This window comes from Drosophila mojavensis, unplaced genomic scaffold (genome assembly GCF_018153725.1).
Source record: "Drosophila mojavensis isolate 15081-1352.22 unplaced genomic scaffold, ASM1815372v1 contig_80, whole genome shotgun sequence".
Lineage (NCBI taxonomy): Eukaryota > Metazoa > Arthropoda > Insecta > Diptera > Drosophilidae > Drosophila > Drosophila mojavensis.
Window position 1 is genome coordinate 14,213,358 of NW_025318906.1, and position 21,573 is coordinate 14,234,930.

At 40.9% G+C, this 21,573-nt stretch overlaps 1 protein-coding gene and 1 long non-coding RNA gene across 7 annotated transcripts; one reads left to right on the top strand and one right to left on the bottom strand.

The window, feature by feature from the left end:
• Window positions 1–846: 846 nt before the first annotated feature.
• Window positions 847–21,339, bottom strand: LOC6579857 (protein enabled). 6 transcript variants are annotated; one of them, XM_044010584.1, is made up of 10 exons: window positions 20,735–21,339; window positions 10,412–10,611; window positions 3,840–4,161; window positions 3,513–3,745; window positions 2,864–3,209; window positions 1,887–2,597; window positions 1,669–1,827; window positions 1,378–1,596; window positions 1,192–1,309; window positions 847–1,128 (listed from the first exon to the last, which is right to left on the bottom strand). In XM_044010584.1, exons 2-10 carry the CDS (start codon window positions 10,414–10,416, stop codon window positions 1,100–1,102), a joined length of 2,142 nt encoding a protein of 713 aa, XP_043866519.1. In that variant the 5' UTR covers window positions 10,417–10,611; window positions 20,735–21,339; the 3' UTR covers window positions 847–1,099. The 6 variants fall into 6 exon arrangements, with proteins under 6 accessions (XP_043866519.1, XP_043866518.1, XP_043866517.1 ...); XM_044010583.1 differs by lacking the exon at window positions 10,412–10,611; XM_044010582.1 differs by lacking the exons at window positions 10,412–10,611; window positions 20,735–21,339 and adding an exon at window positions 6,690–7,193 and having other exon boundaries at window positions 2,864–3,197.
• Window positions 17,916–19,525, top strand: LOC122757672. The gene is made up of 2 exons (XR_006357789.1): window positions 17,916–18,976; window positions 19,065–19,525. It is a non-coding gene; the product is annotated as an uncharacterized LOC122757672 (long non-coding RNA).
• Window positions 21,340–21,573: the final 234 nt, after the last annotated feature.

Here is a 21,573-nt window from a genome sequence, read left to right on the forward strand (position 1 = left end):
TCCATGGAATTGTGACTCTCCTAAATTTGCATTCGTCTTTCTTCATTTTCTTTCATTCTTTAATACTATACTGCTTACAATGCGTGTATCTAAACATGTATGCATGTGTATGTGTATGTGTGTGTGTTTGTGTCTGTATTGGTATACGTATATGTAGAATAGATAGATGCTTGTTAAAATTGTTTTCTTTTCTTTTCTTTTTTTTTTTTTTTTAATTTTTTCTCCTTTGTGGGTTTATTTTTGGCTTATGTTTATATGTTAATATTTACGAGATTTTGATTTTTTTTTTTTTGGTATTTTAGAAAAGCGAAAACGAAATGCATTTGAAATAAGTGCTCAGAGGCCAGTTGGGAAAGGGTTTAAAGAGGGGGAGACGAAAGGTTAAACACAGAGCAAAAGTATACATTGCATTTTCTTGTTGTTTTTGTTGCTGTTGTTCACATTTTGAAATTGTTTATCCTTATGTAAAAATATTGTACAGTTTGTAAATTTACACACTACAATTTGTTGCATCGCACAAAATTTGTTTACAGTTTGCGTAACTTAAAAATCAATTAGAATTAAAATTACTTGTTTTTTTTTTGTTTGACTAAACTTCCTTTTTGTAAAAAGCTGATACATCATAATTGCATACTTGTATATGCATACGTGTACGTATATATATATATATATATATATATATATATATAGAGATATATATAGTTATACATATGTGTATATATATAGTTAAGTCTATATATCTATGTAGATATATATATATATAAATTTGTATATATGTATATGCTTGTATATATGCCCATTACGTTGGGCGCTATTAGAATATTTGAATTAAATACAATTAAAATATTTAAAAATTACACATTTAAATATTTGACGCGATTTCTGTTTACATGCAATATATAACTCAGTTCGTGATTCGTGTTCAGAGACACGCCCTGCCGCCCACTCCACGTGCATGGGGCGAGCTCACTTGCAGGACTGTGTATCTTCTTCTTCTTCTAGTTGCTGCTGTTAATCGTTTTCATGATATACCCTTGATGATGTAGGCAGTAGACAGTATTATAAGAGGCTGCATCGAGGCTAAGTCGATATTATTGATCTATCTACGATTGAACTCCGATTTGATAGCTGCAAGCGAAGAGAGCAGATGGTTCATGAATGCAATCATGTCAGAGAATTGAGAGTGTTTACCATCTATGATTTCGTTTTTCACTTTCTGTATCTCCAGTCGCATCTCGCGCACTATCTCAGCTTTCAGGGTGTCCAGATCACTGTTGGACAGTGCCAGCGACAGACCATCGCCATTGACCTGCTATGCAAAGCGGGAATTGGATTAGATCTTAAGTTTCTAAACAAAGTAAACGAATTCGAACTCACCTTGAGTATGGTCTCCTCGCTGGCACTGCCGAAACGTTTGCGCATGGGACGGGGCGATTCGCCGCCACTGTTCGATGTATTGTTGCCATTGGCGCCACATTGGGCATTGGATGTGGTTGATGTGGTGCTGCTGCTGCTGCCGCCGCCACTGCTCAGCTTGTGGGGCAGCGTATTTGACTTTTCCCACGGCCGTTGCTTAACTTCCGGTTCAGGGTCAGGCTGCATGTAGAGATGTGTCAATATCAATTGAAATACTTCAACTGTTATACATGCATTTCAAATCTCACTCACCTCCTTCTTCTCGGCCTGCGCGCGACGCCTGGCCAGCGTCTTGGCCATCTCGTCCATCATGGAGGCCATGCCATTGGAGCTACGCCCAATGGTGCCATAATTGCCGCTGCCGGCGCTGGAGGTGCTGCTGCCGCTATTCTCAGGAGCCGATGTGGTGGACTACAATGGAGAGTTGGTCAATTAGATGAGCTGCCTTAGTTTCCACTAGGATCTCTTACCTTGTTCTTCTTGAGCTTGAACTGCTGCAGCTGGGAGGCCAGCGAGCCCATTAGATCAGCCTGCGGATCATCTTTCTTGCCTGCACCGCCGGCACCCAAGCCTGGAGGCGGCGGTGGCGGTGGTGGTGCGCCAGGACCACCAGGTGCGCCTGGCGGTCCACCCATAGCCGGTGGTGCTGGCGGTGCGGGTGGCTGTGGCGGCGCTGGGGCTCCATTAAACATTTGTGGCGGCGCTGGCGGTGCACCACCGAATGTGGGTGGCGGTGGTGGTGGCGCCGGCGCAGCTACTGCTCCTCCTGTTCCCGTGCTGCTCATGCGATTCAGTGGCGGCTGCATGGGCACACCACCGCCCGGCTGCTGCTGCTGCTGCATCATGGGCGGTGCCAGCGGCACTTGTCCATACGGATTCTCCGGCTGCTGCTGCTGCTGCTGCGCCTGCTGGCCATTCAGCTGCACATAGCCGGACGCGGGCATGCCAGGCGCCTGCGGTGGCTGTGGCGCCATCAGCTGCTGTTGACTGGAGTAGACAACGCTGTTGGAGCTGGCCGAGCTGGGTATGTGGGCCGGCTGTGTGGCAGCCCCGTATATGGGTCCGCCTCCATTCTGATGCACCGGCGGCATGGGCATCGGCGGCTGTGGCTGTGTCGGGTATTGATGTAGATTGAGATTGGGATTAGAGTTTGAGAGCACATAGTGGGGCTGCTGGTACTGCTGGCGGGTGATGGTTGTAGCGGTGGTGGCGATGGTGGTTGTGGTGGTGGTGGTGGTGGTGGTAATTGTTGTGTTGGTGGTTTGGGTTCGTTTTATATATACATATATAAATTTATTTATATTTATTTATATTTTTTTGGGAGCATTTGAAGCCAATTGCGGACGTACGAATGTTTGGAATGAAATGAAACAGAAATAGGTAGGTAAACGTAGCGCCATAAGTGGAGGAACAACAGACACTGGCTCCAGGAGTCAGTCAGACCTACCTGTGGGGGCGCATAGCCCGCTTGGACCATCTGTTGTTGCTGCTGCTGCTGCTGTTGCTGCTGCGCAGTTGTGTAGACGGGCTGCTGTTGTTGGTATGGCTGATGCTGCTGCTGTTGTTGTTGTTGCTGCTGCTGTTGTTGTTGCTGTGTCTGACCAGGTGCTGGTGGTATTTGCATTTGTGGATTACCCTGCTGCTGCGGCAGGCCATTGGACGTTGGCCCGTTTCCAGTGGGTCCGTAGTGTGAGCCCGGCTGTGCTCCCAATTGCTGTTGTTGTTGCTGCTGCTGCTGTTGTTGTTGTTGCTGTTGCTGCGGCTGTGGTGCCGGTGGTGCGCTGAGGGAATTCCTTTAGTTTTTGAGCAATTTGTGATGTGATACGACGTAAGATCGATGAGAATGTGTGAGTGTGTGCGTGTGTGTATATGTGTGTGTGTGTATTAGAGATTAAATATCGTATAACGAATATCAAGTGTCAAGCATCGAGTACGACGACAACAAACAGAACGATGTGCATGTTACAGTTATAGAAGATATATATATGTGAGTGTGTGTTTGTGTGTTTGAAAGAGAGAAGAGAAATGAACGAAATCAAAATTCATATGTCGACTAACTGCAATGATGATGCGTCAAATGAAGCTGCGTGACCCACCTGCTAGTGCGATGATGTCCCTGCGGCGTTGGTGGACTCTGTGGTATGTTATTTTGATTTGTCTGCGAGGTGGGCGTCTGGGCCGAGGGCGTTATGTGGCCGCCAATGCCATTATTTTGCCGCAATATGGCCGCATCCTCGCTGGTCATTGTACGATAGCCCATATCTTCCTCATAGCCATTGCCATTTGTGGGCTGGCCGGCAGGATTGTTGATCACGCGACCGCTCAGAACCTGAGCACGGAGTGAAGGAGAAGAGAAGACATAGAGATAGAGAGACAGTTAATCATAGTCTATAGCGTATATTTTGTAGTCATCCAGCACTTACCTCTAGGGCATGCATCATGGCACGCGCAAAATTCTCCGCATCGCTCTGGCTGGAAAAGTTGAGACCGTATACAAATTTGGAGTCGCGCCATTGATGGAACGTGGCCGTGGCCTGATTGTATTTGAGACCCTTCAATATGGAACAGTTGATGACCACCTCATGGTCCTGCAACTTGCGTCCCACCACACGGAATGTGTTGTTCTGCTGATGATGATAGATCTGCACCTTGCTCAGGCCCGAGGAGCTGCCCGATGGCACCCACTTCTTCTGGTTGTCATCGTACACCATCACCGAGGCGCGTGCGCCAATAATGCTTTGCTCACTGCAAGAGATTAGATGAATTTGAAATAGATCAGCAAGCGATTACAACAATTTCAACTGGGAGGCAAAACCTATAAAGATTCTGAGCTGACTTTAATGATTCATCAGAAAAGCATTAGATGCGCTTTTTCATACAAAGAGCAACTCGACTTGACTTGACTTGACTCGACTTGATTTCCCCCCAACCACAGCTATGTTTTCCTATTCTCAATCTCCGTCGCCGTCGCCGTCTCCCACTCCATCTCCGTCTCCGTCTCGGTCTCGGTCTCGATCTCGGCTTTCACACACTGTTTCACACGATTGCCTCGAGTGCAGTGATCTCTCGCAGCTGGGAACTGGACAGGAAACGCATTGCGTAGAATATATCGTGCAGCCGCCTGAGAAAAAAAAAAAAAAAAGCGCACACCTGTCATGCAGTTGTCATCGTCGCCGTCGCCGATTAAATAATTCTAATGATCTTTTATGCAACCTTTAGCATATTTCTTATGATGCCAGCGTTGACAATTAAAGGGCAGCGGAAAAGCAGACACCGACTGCAATAGAAAAATCGTGAAACATGCCTGCAAACGCAATGACGCTGCTGACAAGAACTTGGCCTGTGTGCTACTGGCCAAGACTTAATGACAGCTAAAGCTAAAGCTAGAGCCAAAGCCAAAGCCAACAACAACAGCAGCAGCAGCAAAACGAGTTGTGCTCGCGTTTTGTTTGCCTTTTTTGCTTTCCGTTGGCCAGACAGACAAAGCGCTGAATTCTCGGCTCGATCTGGCTTAAAACTTGACTAGTTTTGCACTTAAATGGAGACCGACAAGGAGAGGCAAGGAGAGCGGGCAGCGGGCAGCGGGCAACGGCAGCTAGTCCAAACGCGCAGACACAGCTGTGCCCCGACTTATATAACCTGACCAGGCTCTGACAATGTAATGTGTTTCGTGGAACGAAAGTGAAGTTTATCTATGTGAGATACGTGTAATTTGTTAAGTACCAAGGAGACGACGACGACGTCGTGGACTACTATGAGGATTAATCATACTCTACTTAAATTAAGCGGGCCTAAGTCTCACTCTACTGCTCCCCTCTCCCCCCACTCGCACTCCCACCCCCTCCCTCCCTCAGTCACGTTTGAGCATGTGGTCAGCTAATGAGCTGTAATGCAAATTGCATTCCATCATTCCATATGGGTCGCTTGTATACACAAAGACTTCATTACACCGAATGCAGGTGAAATTTGTGTTGTGTGTTTTCATTTCGCTCGTGTTGTGGATGAATTCGTGCGTTAAGTTGAATGCGCACATTTCCAACACGAACACACAAAGCACTCAATTTTCTTTTTCAGTTTCTAATTGGCGTTAAATTGGCCACAGCTTGACGGGCGCACATTGACATGGGAAACCCCTGCAGCCTGGCGGGGATTCCAATTCCAATTCGATATAGGGCAGAGGTAATCTCGCCTCGCCTCGCCTCGAAACGTGCTGAAAAGGATATGGAGAAAAAAACAAGAAAAACGATGTGTGACCCTGCTTGCCGTAGGTCAATTATTTCCTGAAGGTTTTGTATGAAGAAATTTGAATTCAATCACGCTACAAGATCTGTGACCTTTAGCTCAAGGACGTTGCAGATCGAGAGTGGAGTGGAATAAAGGTTTATAATAAAGGCACAATTGGGGTGGGGTAACCACAAAAATAGGTCAATTATTTCCTGAAGGTTTCTGAATTGAGAGAACTTGGGAACAGCAGAAATCATGCTTCAAGATCTCTGGTCTACTGGAAATCTCTGTTGAAGAGGACATTTCTTTGGAGTGGAAAAGTTTATAATATAGGAAAACCTTGGTTAATCTGAGATCTGTGATCTTTAGCTCCAGGACTTTGCCTCTGAGTGAAATAAAATTGAATGGTAAAGGAAAAACTGAGAAAAAACTGGGAAAAAACAGGGAAACAAGAAACATACGTTAAACTTGGTTTATCTTTGACCGAGTTATGACGACGTTGAGGGATGCGTTGTATGTGTTGCTGTTGTTGTTGTTGTAGATGTTGTTGTTGTTGTGTTTTATGTCTATGTTGTTGTTGCAGTAGAAAAAAATGATGTATATTGCTATAGAGATGGTGACTCGTAGCTGATGCTGCCGTTGCTGCTGTCGTGGCTGGCGCTCTAATTGAGAAGGACAGGGAACTGGTGAGTCTAGGCGGAACAGTGGAAGTGGAACCGGGACCAGAGTTGGAAGAGAACGGAAGCTGGGACGGCGGCTGTGACTGTGACTGGGATTGCGGCTGTGGCTGTGACTGGGACTGGGGCAGAGGTACGCATTTGCGCAGAGTGGAAAATATAGCGCTGGATGTGGACAGAGGCAGAGTGGATGGGGTAGAGGCTGGACTAGAGACTAGAGTCGAGACAGAGCTGGTGGCTGTTGTGCATGATGATGATAATGTTGATGGAGATGATGATGTGGTTGTGGTTATTGTTGTTGTTGTGGATGTGTTTGTTGTTGATAATGAAGCATCGACATGTCGGCTACCTACGCCCTTGGATGTTACGTACAAGGACTGGTCATTGAGTAGCGATTGTGTCCAGGTGGGCGCCTCATAGATGGCAGTGCTCGTGGGCGTGGCATGCGCCAAGGGCAGCTGCAGCACCAGCTGCTCATGCTCATGATAGGCGGTGGCACTGCGCTGCTGCTGCTGATGATGATGCTGGTAGTGGTGGTACATGGGATGGCGATAGTCCAGCAAATCCAATTCCTGCAGCTCCTCAATGCTGTAGTATTCGCCCACAGCAGCCGGCAGCGAGCGGCCCTTGGACGCTGCCTTGCTGCACAGACTCTGGGAGCGCTTGATCATCAGCAGCTGAGAGTCGGACTGCTGATGGTGGTGCTGCTGCAGTTCCTGATTTGCCTGGAACTCGCACATGGCGAGCATCGCATTGGCGGGCTGATGATAGGCCAGAATGGGACCAGAGGCGACAACGCTGCCATTGGACTTCTTGTTGCTGCTGAACGAGGTTTTGGCATAGAGTTTCTTCATGGCCATTAGCTAACAGTAAACATTTGCAGAGGCGGCCACACACACACACACGCGCGCACTGTGATACAACACACACACGCACACAATCTAAAAAGCGATCCCACACACAAGTGTTCGGTCACACGATCACAGCACTAAATAAGTAAATGGAATTTATGTTTGTCTAGGTTCGCTTTGCTCGAAGCAAAAAACACTCTCGTAGCTGCAGCTGCGGCGACTGCTACTTGCGGCTGATCGAAATCGAACCTCAAGTCAGACTGAACGCGCCACACAAGTCTCGCTCGAGACTTGGTTCCACAGACCCAAAGAGAGTGAGAGAGCCAGAGAGAGAGAGAGAGAGGGAGAGACTAAGATCAAGAGAGATGTAGAGGCAGAGCGCGTGGAGTCTTGTGAACCACTCACAGGCCTCGAGACTCGCCTCGACTCGGCTTGGCTTGACTCGAGCGGTGTGTGTCAAAGACAATGAAGTAACAGCAAACAAAAGTGCAAAGCTGGAAGTGCACGACTAGCAGATACCTTAAAATGCAAGCATATGTATATTTAACTATTTATTGCTAACTATAAATATTTATAGCTGATAACTAAATTAATGAAAATGTTTTTTACAATAACAAATGTATATGAACTTTTAACTTTTATTTTAAATGATTTTATATAAAATGTATAATATTTTAATTAATTTTTGTAGTTTGATATAACTATAAAAAATATATAAAATGTATTAAATTTTAATTGATTTTATATAAAATGTATAATATTTTAATTGATTTGTATACATTGTTAAAACTTAAAAAAAATATATATATAAAATGTATAAAATATTAATTGATTTTATATAATTTGAAATCGATCGAGTTGACTGTTGATTCAATTCAAGAATTATACTCTTATATATATTTATTTGATTATTTTATTATTATTACTATAATTTATATACAAACAAAAATAAAAAAAATTTTGCGCTAATAAAAATGTATAAAAACAAATATCACAGTAGGTTTTAGATTAAAATATAAATTTAAAGATAAAAAATAAAAGATAAATATTTTTATATATATGCCCTATCAATCACATCTCCTACTGCCACTCACATTCACATGAGCCCCCCAAACAAACCCCTCACCACTTGCAATGGTTATCAAGAGTGCAAAGAGAGCGAGAGCCAGCCTAAGTGAGCCGCCGATCGCTGATCGAGGCGGCTTTACTCGCCGCTGAGTGTCTGCGGCATCGAATTGGGCTAAAAGCTAAATAATTACACTTCAAGGCAATAAAATAATGAGATGTGTGCTACGAAGAAGACCCGAGTCGCGAGAGTCAAGAGCCCCACAGCGTTTAGTCTCTGGCCCCAAACGGAACGGAACAGAACAGAGCCGAACAGAATTATTCGGTTTCCCACTTGACGTTGCAATTAAAAGCAGAGCTTAGACTCGGCTCAGCTCAGCTGTAGACAGCCGAACCCTTCACAGGCACAGACACACAGACAGACACAGTTCATGTGCCTCAATTGTCCATTCTGTCAGTCGCTCACTCGATCCGTCCGTCCGTCTGTCTGTCTGTCTCGCTCGGCGCTGCTGTGCTGCGATAATTACTTAAGAAACGAGCTCAATAATTTATATTTCCCCCCGGCGCTGCGTCTATTAAATGTGTTTTATTCTCCATCTCTCTCACTCTCTTTCTCACACACTCTTTTATAGGAGAAACAGCAATACATAGAGCCTGTGGCATGCCATGAAAAATTCATACAACTACAGAAACGTAAGTCTAAGTCTGTTTAGCTGAACTGAGCTGAGCTGAGAGCTGTAGAGCTGACTGAATCAGTTTGAATTCTTTTTTTTTTTTCTATTTTTTTTTCCTACTACAACAATTCTTAAGCGTACATTTCCAATTAACATGGCATTTGTCTATTGAGAATATTGTTGCTGTTACAGCTCGTTATAAAGCGCGCGTCTGGCCTTTAATGCTGTCTGATTCGAGTTGCGATTATTGTGCGGCTTTAATGGCTTTGTAAGAACAACGCTCTATAGATCATGCCGTTGCTTAAATGATTTGGCAATTTTTTAGCCATATTTTGCCTCGATCACTCACTGACAGCCATATGAAATCATTTAAGCTGCTCAAACACACACACACACAGGCACACACACACACATGCGGTTATCAAATATTGATTTCGATAAGGTTCACACAGACATATGATTCAGCAATGCGCGTCAGCATTCGAAGCTCTTCACCTTTTAACATTACTCAAAATATTAGTTTAATGCATTTCAATTAGAGTTGAAGTTCCTAGAGCGCACTTCAAATCAATTAAAAACTATTAAAGCAGACCCCAAAAATGTTTGTGCAGCGAGTGAGTCCAAGAGAGAGCGAGAGAGAGAGAGGGCGAGAGAGAGCTCGAGTATAGCCTACTTTGGGGCATATACCTCATTAGCTGAAAATTCAAGTGCAACAGCTGCTCCAAGTGCGGCGCGTCTGCTGCAGTTGCCGGACAAATGTTACCCATTGAGCTGCGCAAGCCAAACTGGGCTAAAACTGAGCTGGGCCAAAGCATTCGGTTGGCCAGTTTTAAAGCGAATTCCCTCAGAGACAATGGGCCAACGGCGTGCTATATATATTACTCTATATCTATATATATATATATATATATGACACACCCAGAAAATTAGCACCGAAAAACTGACTGCGTTTTGTGCTTATGAATCAGTTAGCCGAGCAGTCAGTCCGTCACTCTGTCAGTCAGTCAGTCAGCTCGACAAAAGCCCTGACTAAGCAAACTTTGGGGACGTCGTGTCAGGAAGCGAGCGGATGGGCCACTCCCCGCCTGAAGTAAAACGTCAAACAAATTATGGGCATTAAACAAGCGAAAAGTCGCGACGAGGCCTCCTAAGCTGGGCTGGGCTACACCCAAATTCTGCTGATGACCTATAAATGGGCTTATTTTTCTTTTTTTGGCTGGCACGTGACGTGACGTGATGCAGGTGAAATTAAGAGACCGACTGCAGACATCAATTGAGCAGCATCTCATTGATTGGCAATTGAGTTAACCGAAAGCAATTTGAATAAGAGCCAGAGTCAAGAGTCATAATTGAAATGTCCTTCAATCAAATCAAAAAACGAGAGAAAAAAGTCTAGACTCAGCTCTTGATTACAACGACAATGTAACATGTTTCGGAATATATTCATTATGCAATATATATATATATTTATGTTATATTTATATAAGTCAGACTTGTAACTTACGTCATTTCGTTTTGGTTTGTTGTTGTTGTTGCTGTCGCTTAAGGGCGCAAAACGTTTTGTGTGCTATTTTGAAGTATGTAGAGAGGGAGAGTGACAAAGAGAGTGAGAGAGAGATGTTTCCGCTGAATTTCTTCTGGTATCCGCCGCCCAGGTGCTGCGCCGTCTCCAATCAGCTGGCTTGTTAATTATAATAATGAGATCTGTAATTGAGGAGCAGAACAGAACAGAAAAGTTTCGGTTAGAATTTCTACTCATAGAGGAAATTGACATACATTAATCAACTATATTTAGCTGTTGATAAATCAATGAAAGCAGACCTTGAATCGAAAGCCAAGCCAATCAAGTGAAAACAGCTGCTGAATGCATAAATGATAATCAGAATCAATGCAAAATCAAGGTGTAAAAAACAAACAGAAACCGCAAACTCTATACACACATATGCACATATTTATATGTATTCTTTAATCATATACCTATATCAAAACCTCGTACTAAATACTGCCATTGATAAAAGACAATGAAGCTTCTCTTTCATGGCCTATTTACTTTTTCTTTCTTTTGGCCCCTTCCAATATCTTTTGTGATATGAAGTCGCCAACGGAAAGCTAAGCCCATTTACATAATAAATGTAGAACTAAGAACTAAGAACTAAGCGAAATTTGTGTCACGCTGCTTAGAAAGATTTTTGACCCACTTTTGGGCCACCTCTCGGCGCGCGTCGCCCCCTCCTCTCTAATTGTCCACGAAGCCTGGTAGAGCATCACTTGCGTCATACTTTTGGCCAAAAGTCTGCCCTTTGGTAAGTACGCCGTGCGTTTTGTTTATGGGCGTAGAATTCATTCAGCATAATCAACGCTGTGACCACATCCGCGAAAGTAACTACACTGGAGACACTTGATGAACTCTCATCATTTCAGTTAAGCTGTGCGGGCAACAGGCAAACATTCGCCCTTTTTTTTATAGCCGACGCGAAAGTAGAGCATATTTACGCATTACTTGAAGTGTTGTTCGGGGCTTTTGATGAAGATGTTCGCTTAATGAAGTACGCTCAAGAAGATTTTACTGTGCGACTCACACAAATAATCAGCTAAATTAAACTTTTCGTTGTAGAAAGAACAAGTGAAATTTTATAAAAATTATTTATTAATTTTTCGTTTATATATTTTTGTAAATATTTATATGACTTTTTGATATATATTTATATTTATATTAATAAACAAATTTTAATTAATTAATTTATTTTTTTAAATTACTTTTTAATTTTAATTATTTTATAAATGTTACTAGTTTAATTATTATTATTCTTATTATTTATTAATTATTATTTTATTTTTTCAATATTTTTTTTATTATTGTTTTATTAAAATTTTTATTTATTATTATTTAGGATATTTTTATTTTTATTATTTTATTTTTTATTATTGTGTCATTAAATTTTTATTAATGTATATTTAATAGTACTTATATACTATTATTTATTTATTTTAAATGTTTAGGGTTTAGTCTCTTATCAAAATTGCATTAATCATTAGACTTTGCTATGAAGTTCGTCATAGAAATTCAAGGCAATACAAGTCATAAGAGAGTCATTATTCTATTGTTAACTAACTTGGCTTAGTAAAATATTTAATTTAAAATGGTTAATGGGACTATGTTTTAATTAGATTAAAATCTGCAACAACTAAAATATTCCCAAATTTTCCGAATAAACGAGTTAATTTTCACAAATGAAAAATTCTTTGTGTTGGCGAAACAAACAATTCGCACAAAGCCATTGAAGGACTCGTTAAGTGAGACCGGCTCGGGCACATGTGCTGCTTCCTGGTATCCTCCCTTCGCCTGGTGGCCAATTAAAAAGTTCAATTTCGTGAAATGTGCACTCAAGAGGGTTTCCACAAACATCCCTGCAAACCGGCCATTGTCATTTACTCCCACTCCGCTGTTAAGTTACTTCACACTTTGCACTTCCTTTTTGGGTGGATGACAAACAGACAGACGGACGGACGGACTTAGGGACTGTTTTCGCATTTAACCTGAAGGCAATGCATATACACCGCAGGGGTCAACAATTTCGAAATACCCTGCATTGCTTTCGAGACGGGTATACGACTTTTATGTGTAGCTGGGTATAAGAAACCTATTTTTAAATGGATAAGCACATCTCTAATAGAGCATAAGTAAGTACAAAGCGGTCTTCTCTACGCTCTAGCACTCATCTCCAATCGATTATGGGACATTCATTTCTACTCTACTATTCCTAACTACTCAAATCTTTAATGAGTTATAAGACATTCATTGCCATTTGAGTATAAGACTTTAAATCTAGCTGAGAATATAAGTGGATAACAAAATAATCTCTACTCTATAAGTCTAAAGTCAGAAATGATCTCTACTCGCTAACCTAGTATTAGACACTGATCTGCAATGAGGTATAACTCTTTAAAGTCACACAGCAAATATATATAAACCACTCATCTCTACTACTCTCAATTACTCATACATACTCCCTAATCTACAGCCATAAGTATTACTGTCAGCTCTAATTGGGTATAAGACATTCAGCTCTACACTACTTCTCTAAATTGCTCGCCTCTACTCGCTCTCTAATGAGCTATAAATTAGTATAAGACATGCTCTACTGAGAATATAAGAGGATAAAGCTCTCAGCTCTACCCTACTACACTGTACTCTCTACCCTCCAATCAGGTATAAAAGTTTCACAGCTAGCCGAGTATAAGATCTAAGAATATGTATAAGAGGATATAAGACACTCATCCCTAGTTGATTATACCTATGACATATATCTCTACATTCTCAACTGCTCATCATTACTCTCCAATCAGCTATACAAAATTCACAGCTAGCTTAGTATAAGACTATAAGCTCTAGCTAGGAACTCAAGTGGATCATCTCTGGCTGTTTAGACACTCACATCTAATCGGTTATAAAACACTCATCGTCTGCCTGATGTTAGACACGTTCTTGTCATTCATGCGAAAGGGCACATTTCCAGGAATTTTCATGACTCCTACGTGGCGTTTATTCAAGAATGATGTCAGAGCTTTAACCCCATATTTCTCAACTTCAGTTCCAGTTTTACGCTTTCGCAAAGGATAACAAAATGTTTGCATACAGAAAAAAAAACACACACACACACACAAAACAAAAACAAATTGTTTGGTCGCATATTGCACATGGAAATTTCCGCCCCATTTTCGTTCTGTTGTGGTTGTTCGCGTGACTTGGTTGGATTTGTAATTCAGCAGGTTCTAAACAAACATTGAATCAACGTCACTGACTGGAGAGCATAATCCCTGCCTTCGAGCAGACGGCGAATCGCCTCTAAACAAATCCCGCTTAACTTTTTTTTTTGTTTTACTTGTTTGTCGCCGCCATCCATTTATCTTTTTAGCACTCGTTTTGGCCAAGGCGAGACTGGCGACTGTGTCGCAGTTGCCATGGTCGGCTAGATTCCAAAACGGGTTTTTTTTTATATTCGAGCCAGCGCATGCGGACCCTTTTGTCTTTGACTTTGTCTCTGCGTCAGTCTGTCTCTTAATATCTCGGGCTCTCTCTCTCTCTCTCTCTCTCTTGGCTTGGAGCTGGCCAAAAAATTGTGCTTTAATTTGAATTGCGACTGAATTTGGGTCGCAACTTCAAAGTCGCCGTCAGGGCTTCAACTTTTAACTTTGCTGCGGCATTTGCATTGAAGTGCCATAGCTGCCTGCTACAAGACCGCTAATTAAGCCCGTGCTGGCAATTTAACCTTTTCCGGAAGGGTTCTGTCCCCTCTTAAATAGCTCAGCGTGATTAAAAATTGCATAAGCTCTGTATGAGTAAAAAAAGCTGCAGATGTTAATGTACTTGTTCAAGAAGTAAAAAAGAATTGATCAGGTTTCTGCATTTGACCTCTTTTGAAGCAAAAAATTTGGAATTTGGAATTTGCAATTATATTTTTTTTATGTATTTCACTTCATTTTAACTTCCATTCGTCCTGAATATCAGCTGAATCATTCAGAAAGTCTTTAGAAAATCAATTAATCAAATCAATTATTTCAGTTCTTTATATCTTCGATCTGTCCTATTTTTCTAGGTAAATGACCCACATATATTTTAGCTCTTTTCTGCCTTGTACTTATTTGATCTGTCCAGCTCTTCTTCTTAAATGACCTAAAATTCTAAGCTAAATCATTCAGAAACTCTTTTAAAAGCAAAAACTCCCAGGCATATCAAAATATTGACATCGTCAGCCAAGCGTTACGAGATTTTTGCATTTTACCATGACTGGGGCTTCTCAGCTGGCAATATAAACAATGTTTTGCATCCACAAGCAATTAACTTGTAATCACATCTTCACTCTCAGCTTGAACTTTGATTGCTTTTGTTTCTGTTTTCGACTGTAGCTGAAATTGACCCTTAAAGAGAATCGGGGGAATCAGCCAACCACGCATATGAATTTTCTCTGGCACGCTCCATTTCGTGCCCGATCTTTGGCCAGACTATGAGTAATGTCTGTCTGAGTGTGAATATGTGTGTGTGTGTGTGTGAGTGTGGGGTGTGTACACATTTATTATTAAACAACATGTACAACATGTTGCAGTTGGTGTTTTGCTTCACTGGCGGACAGACAGCGCGTCAATTAAATGAAGCGGGGGCAACTCGAGCCGAAACTCTTCGATAATTATTGAATAATACTTTCCACACACACATACACACCAGACATGCGATACTCAATTTTACACAGTCTTCACTCACGAATGCAGATACAAACAAATATTTCAATAACAACAAATAAAACGAATTAGGGCGCAACAATAGACCTAAAAGATCTATTATTACATTACACACACGACACAATGGGGCAACAACAACAACTTCCCGTAGCCTAGCTATCGCCTCTCAGCTTGTCCATGGAGTTGAACTAAGAAGCGGACATAAAACTATCTCAATCATAACATAATCAGCTCGTTCAGGGCTGCTGGGAAAGCAGAGAAGTGGACAGCAGCGATAAACATCAATTTAGCACGAAATAACTTACGGTAGAAACGACCCAGATTGTCTATTTAAAGCTGGTTTAGAGTTAGCTATGCAAAAGTTTAAAAGATTTGATTGCAAAATTTGAAAATATAGAGTGAAATATCAGTGAATACTACGCCCTATACTATGCCCGATTTATAGCTGCATAAAGGTCAAGGTTTAGCCAGTTCGTGTAAAAGAAGAAATCATTCAAAAACATATCAATGAGCTGCCTCATATATATAATATATAATATTACTCATATAAAATACCCAAGTTATATAAAAAGCCACTGAATTAATTACAACAGCAGTATGGTCACACTGGCAGGTAAAGCATAAAAGTTAATTAGATTTAGCAGGCCAGACAGAAATGCAATGCATTCATATGCAAGCTGGCTGCTATGACACGCAATTATAATCGGGGAAGCGAGTGCGACATTCCAAGCAAAACGGAAATGTTTAAAAATTGATAGAAAACAATTAGTCAGTATGTTGTGAGTCAAATATTGATATGTTATGACTCGCATGAGTCGAAATTGGTATTCTTAAAATGCCTCATGCACACTTGTCATATTACAGGGTATCATCCTTCTGCAGAAAAAGAAAAAGTGCAGGTAACTTGCGAGCAATTTATTTATGTTCGTCTCAAGTATTGGGGAGGAAATCGCTCCCGAAAGTCCCGGCACTTAGCCAACGTTTCCCCAAAGAGTCGACAACTTAGTTGTGCTTCTGTATGGGTGTGTGTGTGTGTGTGTGTGCATGCTTGTGTGTGTGTGTCAGGGGCTCAATTGCAGCCGAGTATTTGTATGCAATCAAAACAAGATGAAAACTTCAACGTCAGCTTTTAGCAAGTAAAAACAAAACGAAACCCGTTGGATGGCTGTGAAAATTCAGACTGCAGCCCCAGTCCCAGCCCCAGTCCCAGCCCCAGCCCCAGCTCCAACTACAGCGAGCGGAAGCACTTCAAGTGCTTGCAATTCCTCTTTGTGACGCAGTGCGAACCGAAGAACTTTAAATGGAGACTAAGGGACCCACCAAAGGGGAATGGGCTATGTGCATCATGCAAGCTATTGACTTCATATCAGCCTCGGTCAATTTTATTATAATTTCTGCCCACTCCACAGATTTCTATTTAATCAGCACATGCGGCACTTCCCGTGCGGACAAATGAAAGGGAGGAAGTACAAAATTCAATGTAAAAAGTGCATGATATTTTAAATTTATTATTATTACTTTTTTGATTATCATTTTCATTTTCATTTTTAGTTGAATTAACAATATATACATATAAATTTTATTTTTATTATCATTTTTATATATTTTTGCTTAAATAAATACTAATACTAACTTAAAGCGTGGAATACTATCTACTTCCAGAGTTATATATCATCGACTATATATGATGCTCAAACTAAGAATAAGTCCGATAGCAAATTTTAACTAATCACTTATACAATTATCTTATCATGTTTATTTTTGAATGAATAAATAATGCATCTATAAATAATTTATTAATCAATTACATCTGCTGGACATTCTAGATCTCTTATAGAAATTTTTAAATTAGCCGCTAACTTAAAACATATTTGGATTTAATTAAAATGAATTTGCTGCCAGATTCAGCAAAGACACATCTTAATGCTCTTCAAGCGTATATACACATACACCTATGTGTATCTGTATAAATAAATATATATGTGTAACTGTGCTTTACCAAGCGTCAGACCGAAAAGTTACTGAAAAGGAACCAGAAGGCGGGGCAACACATGGAATCTAAATTCAAGTTCTCTCTACTATGTTAAAGTCTGTTGTTTGTTGTGGTAAAATTTTTAGGCCGTAAAAAATTGTGGCTGGCCTTTAAATGCAACTCATTGAGAACAAAAGATTTGTGGGGCAAAAAGATATAAATATAACATAACACATGAAGAGTATACATATAAATCATAGTCAAAGATCTCTAGAACGCAAATACAAATTTAAACAAATACCTTTATATCGAATAATATTAAGAAATTCTACAAAGAGTTATCCCTTAAAACAGACTTTACTCTACTCACATATAATCTCTAAATATTTACACAATTATTTAGAATTCCCGGTATCTAAGAATTTTAATTGTTACTCTAGAATTTCGCTAAGTGTACTGCAAATTTGAACTCAAATTTCACGGCACACAGCTTGCAGTGTTTAGGATTGTGAATGATGATTTTCTTGATATATGTATATATAGTGTATATATATATTATATTTGTGTCTGTGTCTGCCCGTACTTGAGCCACTGCGCTGGCCTCCAATGCATAGCCAAGACAATGGAACGAAACGCCTGAAAAGCTGCCACTTAAGCGAATTTCATTCTCCGTTCTGCTTATCTGTGCAGTTCAGTTCGTTCATATTTTGTATTTGTATCTACAATTTATGCCATATGAGCGGTACATGTTTATCACGCATACGAATATATTACACTTATATATATATATATATATATATATATATATATATATATATGCATATATCTGTGCAGTCAGACTCTCTAGACTCATCGGTATTCATGTGCACAGTGCATAATCTGCGCTGCCTTGCTTCTCTCCTCCTCTGCGGTTAATGCGCACTAAATAAGGCAAACAGCTTTTCCTCAATACTTTAGGCCACACAATTTGCGCTTGATATGGCCGCGGAGCTATTCTTTTGTTCGTCATAGAAATTCTCAACTTTTAAACGGGAATATACAACTATATATACATTTGTATGTATGTGAAACTAACAAACATTCCATGCCGATAGCTGATATCAAAACCGTTTGAAATACAAGCGTGAGGAGGAGTCATTTCCTTACTTTGCTCAATTAAACAAAGTAAATTAACAAAAACCAAATAATAAATAAAATCATATAGAAATTATTTAGCTCAAAGCGATTATATGGTTGTGAGCCGTAATGAAAATCAAAACACGTGCCATGCATCCGATGAGCAAAGGCGAAGGCGGTGAAGACAGGCCCAAGACTTACGAAGGCCTATGAATTATGCAGCTGGCGTTTGGCACACCATAAAATTGATAAAACATTCATACATATATATTCCATATACATATATTGTAAGTAAATAAAATAGCAATGCAATTGTTTTCTTTCTGCTTGTTCAATAAACTCATTCGACAGGCATCCAGATGCAACTGACCACCCAGCATCATTTCCCAGACAGATAAACCAAAAGCAGGCTACGATATATATTTTTGTGGGTTTACCCGCATTGTCAACGAGCACGGATGCACACAAAACCAAATGGAATGTAGTTTTATTGGATGCTGTGTAGGATGGGGAGGAGCAGGAGGGGTCGCACTGACCAGCAAAGCGGAAATGTTAATTAGATTTGCGCGACGCAGGCCGAGTTCAATGCATTGATCTGTAGCGCAGGCTGGCTGCTATGACACGCACTAAAGTTTAGTCACTGCAAAGCCCGAAGCAAGTTTATGATTCAGTGCAGTCGCCGTCGTCGTCGACGCTGACGTCGACGCTGCGAACGCATAAACAAAACATAAACAAGAGACGGAGGTGAGCCACAATGTGAATATAGTTGAATACTTGGAAATTTTTGTAGCAATTTCTTGAATTTTGTGTGTTTTTTTCCTTTCTCCCAAAGTTTTAGTCATCGTTAAAATATCCAAAGATACACAACTACGCAAGCAAATAGGGAGCAAAGATACCGAAGGGGGACGCATGGCTGATAAAAACAAGAAATTTGTATGATACACACACACACATATGTACATAAATATTTCAGTTTTACTTCTTATCTTATCTATTGGTGGCGCGACCCCAATTGCAGCTGCTGCCACTACTTGGTACAAAAACTAAGCTAATATTGTTTAACTTGAATTTCTGTTGAAATTGAATTATTAATAAATGGGGAATATCAAAATATGTAGTCGCAGCAGCTGCTATGCAACACTGGCAATCACAGCAACAGCAAGCCATGGAGCACCAAACACCATAATAAACTCACTACAGGAGTAACAACAGCAGCGATGCAACACTGGCATTAACAGTTACAAAAACAAGGGCTATTGAAATGCAAAATAAATTCAACTTTGCAAACTTTAATAGCAAAATTTGTACTTTGATTTAGATTGTTTTTGTTTGGGAACTGGTTTTGCCTATAGCTTTGGGTTTTTTTTTTTCTTTGTAGTCCAGCAATTTGTATGTGTGAGTTAGCTGCGGGTCTTTGGCCCGCTTCATTTGGCAGGGAACGAACAGAAAAAAATAAAAAATAAAAAAAAGTGAGTCATGTGGCGAGTTCAGTGATGCAACTTGGCGCTGTCATTTCGTGGGTGGCAAAGGAGCGAGGGGGGCAACCCGGATCGGGCCTCCGCGGTGCATTGACATTTAAATAGTTGCAAAGAGAAGAAACCAAAGCCAACTTTGGCTGGCATAAATTAAAGTTCAAACAAACAAGATAAAGATGAAAGAGAAGTGGAAATATCAATAGCCCCACCCGCGTCGCTGCGCTCTCTTTATCAGTCGCTCTCTGTCTCTCTCTCTCTCTCTCGCCTTTTTCTCTCTCTCTCTCTCTCTCACACACATGCTCTTAAATTGGCAACGCTGGATTTTGTTTGTTTGGCAACATTCAAAAGGAGTTGGAGAGAGAGCAAGTGAGAGAGAGAGAAATAGAGACAGAGAATGAGAGCCTGCGCCCAGCAACACACAAAAACAAGCATCCAAAATGAGCACAACCGAAGAATAGGAAGAGAACGAGCTGGTCAAGACGCTGGAGCAGCCGAGGGGAAATGCATTAAAAACAATTAAAGCAAGCACAGGACACAGCTGGCACACACAAACACACACACACTCACACAATTATGTTAAATGAATGCAAAAACTGGTTTAGAATCTACAGAAGTGACAGCTGTTAAAGGTAGATAAATGGAAGACAAAAATGCAAATGCGAAATTTGTACACGAATTTTAATCATTCGAGCAAAGCATAAAACATAATTATTCGCCAATTCACACACACGCACACATATACAGAGAGGCATGCGAAAAAGGGCGTGTTGTGTAAAAGAAGAAGAGGCTAAAAGGGGAGCAGAAATAAAGCAGCAGCAGCTAGCGACGCCGCTGCCACAGCAGCCGTCGCATTAAAAAGGGAGCAAAAAGCGGAAGTCGTGGGCAAAAACATGCGCAGAAAATGCAACTGCTGCCGACTGGGCCAACTCGGAGTCGGAGATTCGCCTCAAAATCTCTGCAGACGCAATTATAAATAAATGCAAAGCAACGAAAAAGAAAAGAATAACAAAAACAAAAAGAAACTTACCACAACATTTTCCTTAACACCAGAGTGAAAATGCGTTGGTGTTGGTGTCTGCTGCCTGGCAGCTACTCCCTTTTCCTTCTGCTGCTGCAGCAAGCGGCAATGACGCACACAAACACACACACACTCAAATCGAGCGGCGGCGGCCGAATCGCCGATAAAACTGTTTGTATTTTATACTTTTCCAGGTTTCTTCAGCGTTTTCTTTCTCACTTTTTTTGTGAAGACAGAAAGGAAGCCGCTATTTTAATTCAATTTATTTAGTTTTCGGCAGCACTTTACTTGAACAGCACTCACACAAACAAACACACACACACGCACAAACATGAACGAAGAGCGAACAACTAAACTCCTTTTCAAGGAGTAGACACAATTTTTTTCGGCTACTTCGTTTTCAACTGCAACTCCGTTTTTTCGTTGCAGCTTTCAAAGGAACTTTACATGTGTTTTGCACAGATGGATATTGCTTTTGTTCGCCTTCCTGCGACAACGCTTTTATTTTTTTTAATTTTTTTTTGTTTCGTTCGACGCGTCTAATGCGAATTAATTTTGGCCAAATTGCGACAGCGACAACAACACACCAGCGCCATATTTGATCTGATGTAAAAATAATGTACCAGGGCAGCCCTGGTTTAGCAGTTAGCCTAACAGCTACAATGTTATTAACATTTTCTAAAGTCTTAACAGTGAGTTGCCGATGCTGTTATCACTGTACAAAAAATTAAAATGTGAGTTATTAAAAACTTAAAGTGGTCATGTACTTTATTTTAAACGATGTGAAAAGTCACATAAATGTCAAGATTTCATTTGTTTAAAATAAATATTAGTCCTTAACAGCTGTT

Coding starts and splice junctions, on each gene's coding strand:
- LOC6579857 (XM_044010579.1), bottom strand. CDS start 7,177: ATGGCCATGAAGAAACTCTATGCCAAAACCTCGTTCAGCAGCAACAAG. Junction 1,597..1,668: donor CGCAGGCCGAGAAGAAGGAG/GTGAGTGAGATT, acceptor CTCTACATGCAG/CCTGACCCTGAACCGGAAGT. Junction 1,129..1,191: donor GAAAAACGAAATCATAGATG/GTAAACACTCTC, acceptor CTTCGCTTGCAG/CTATCAAATCGGAGTTCAAT.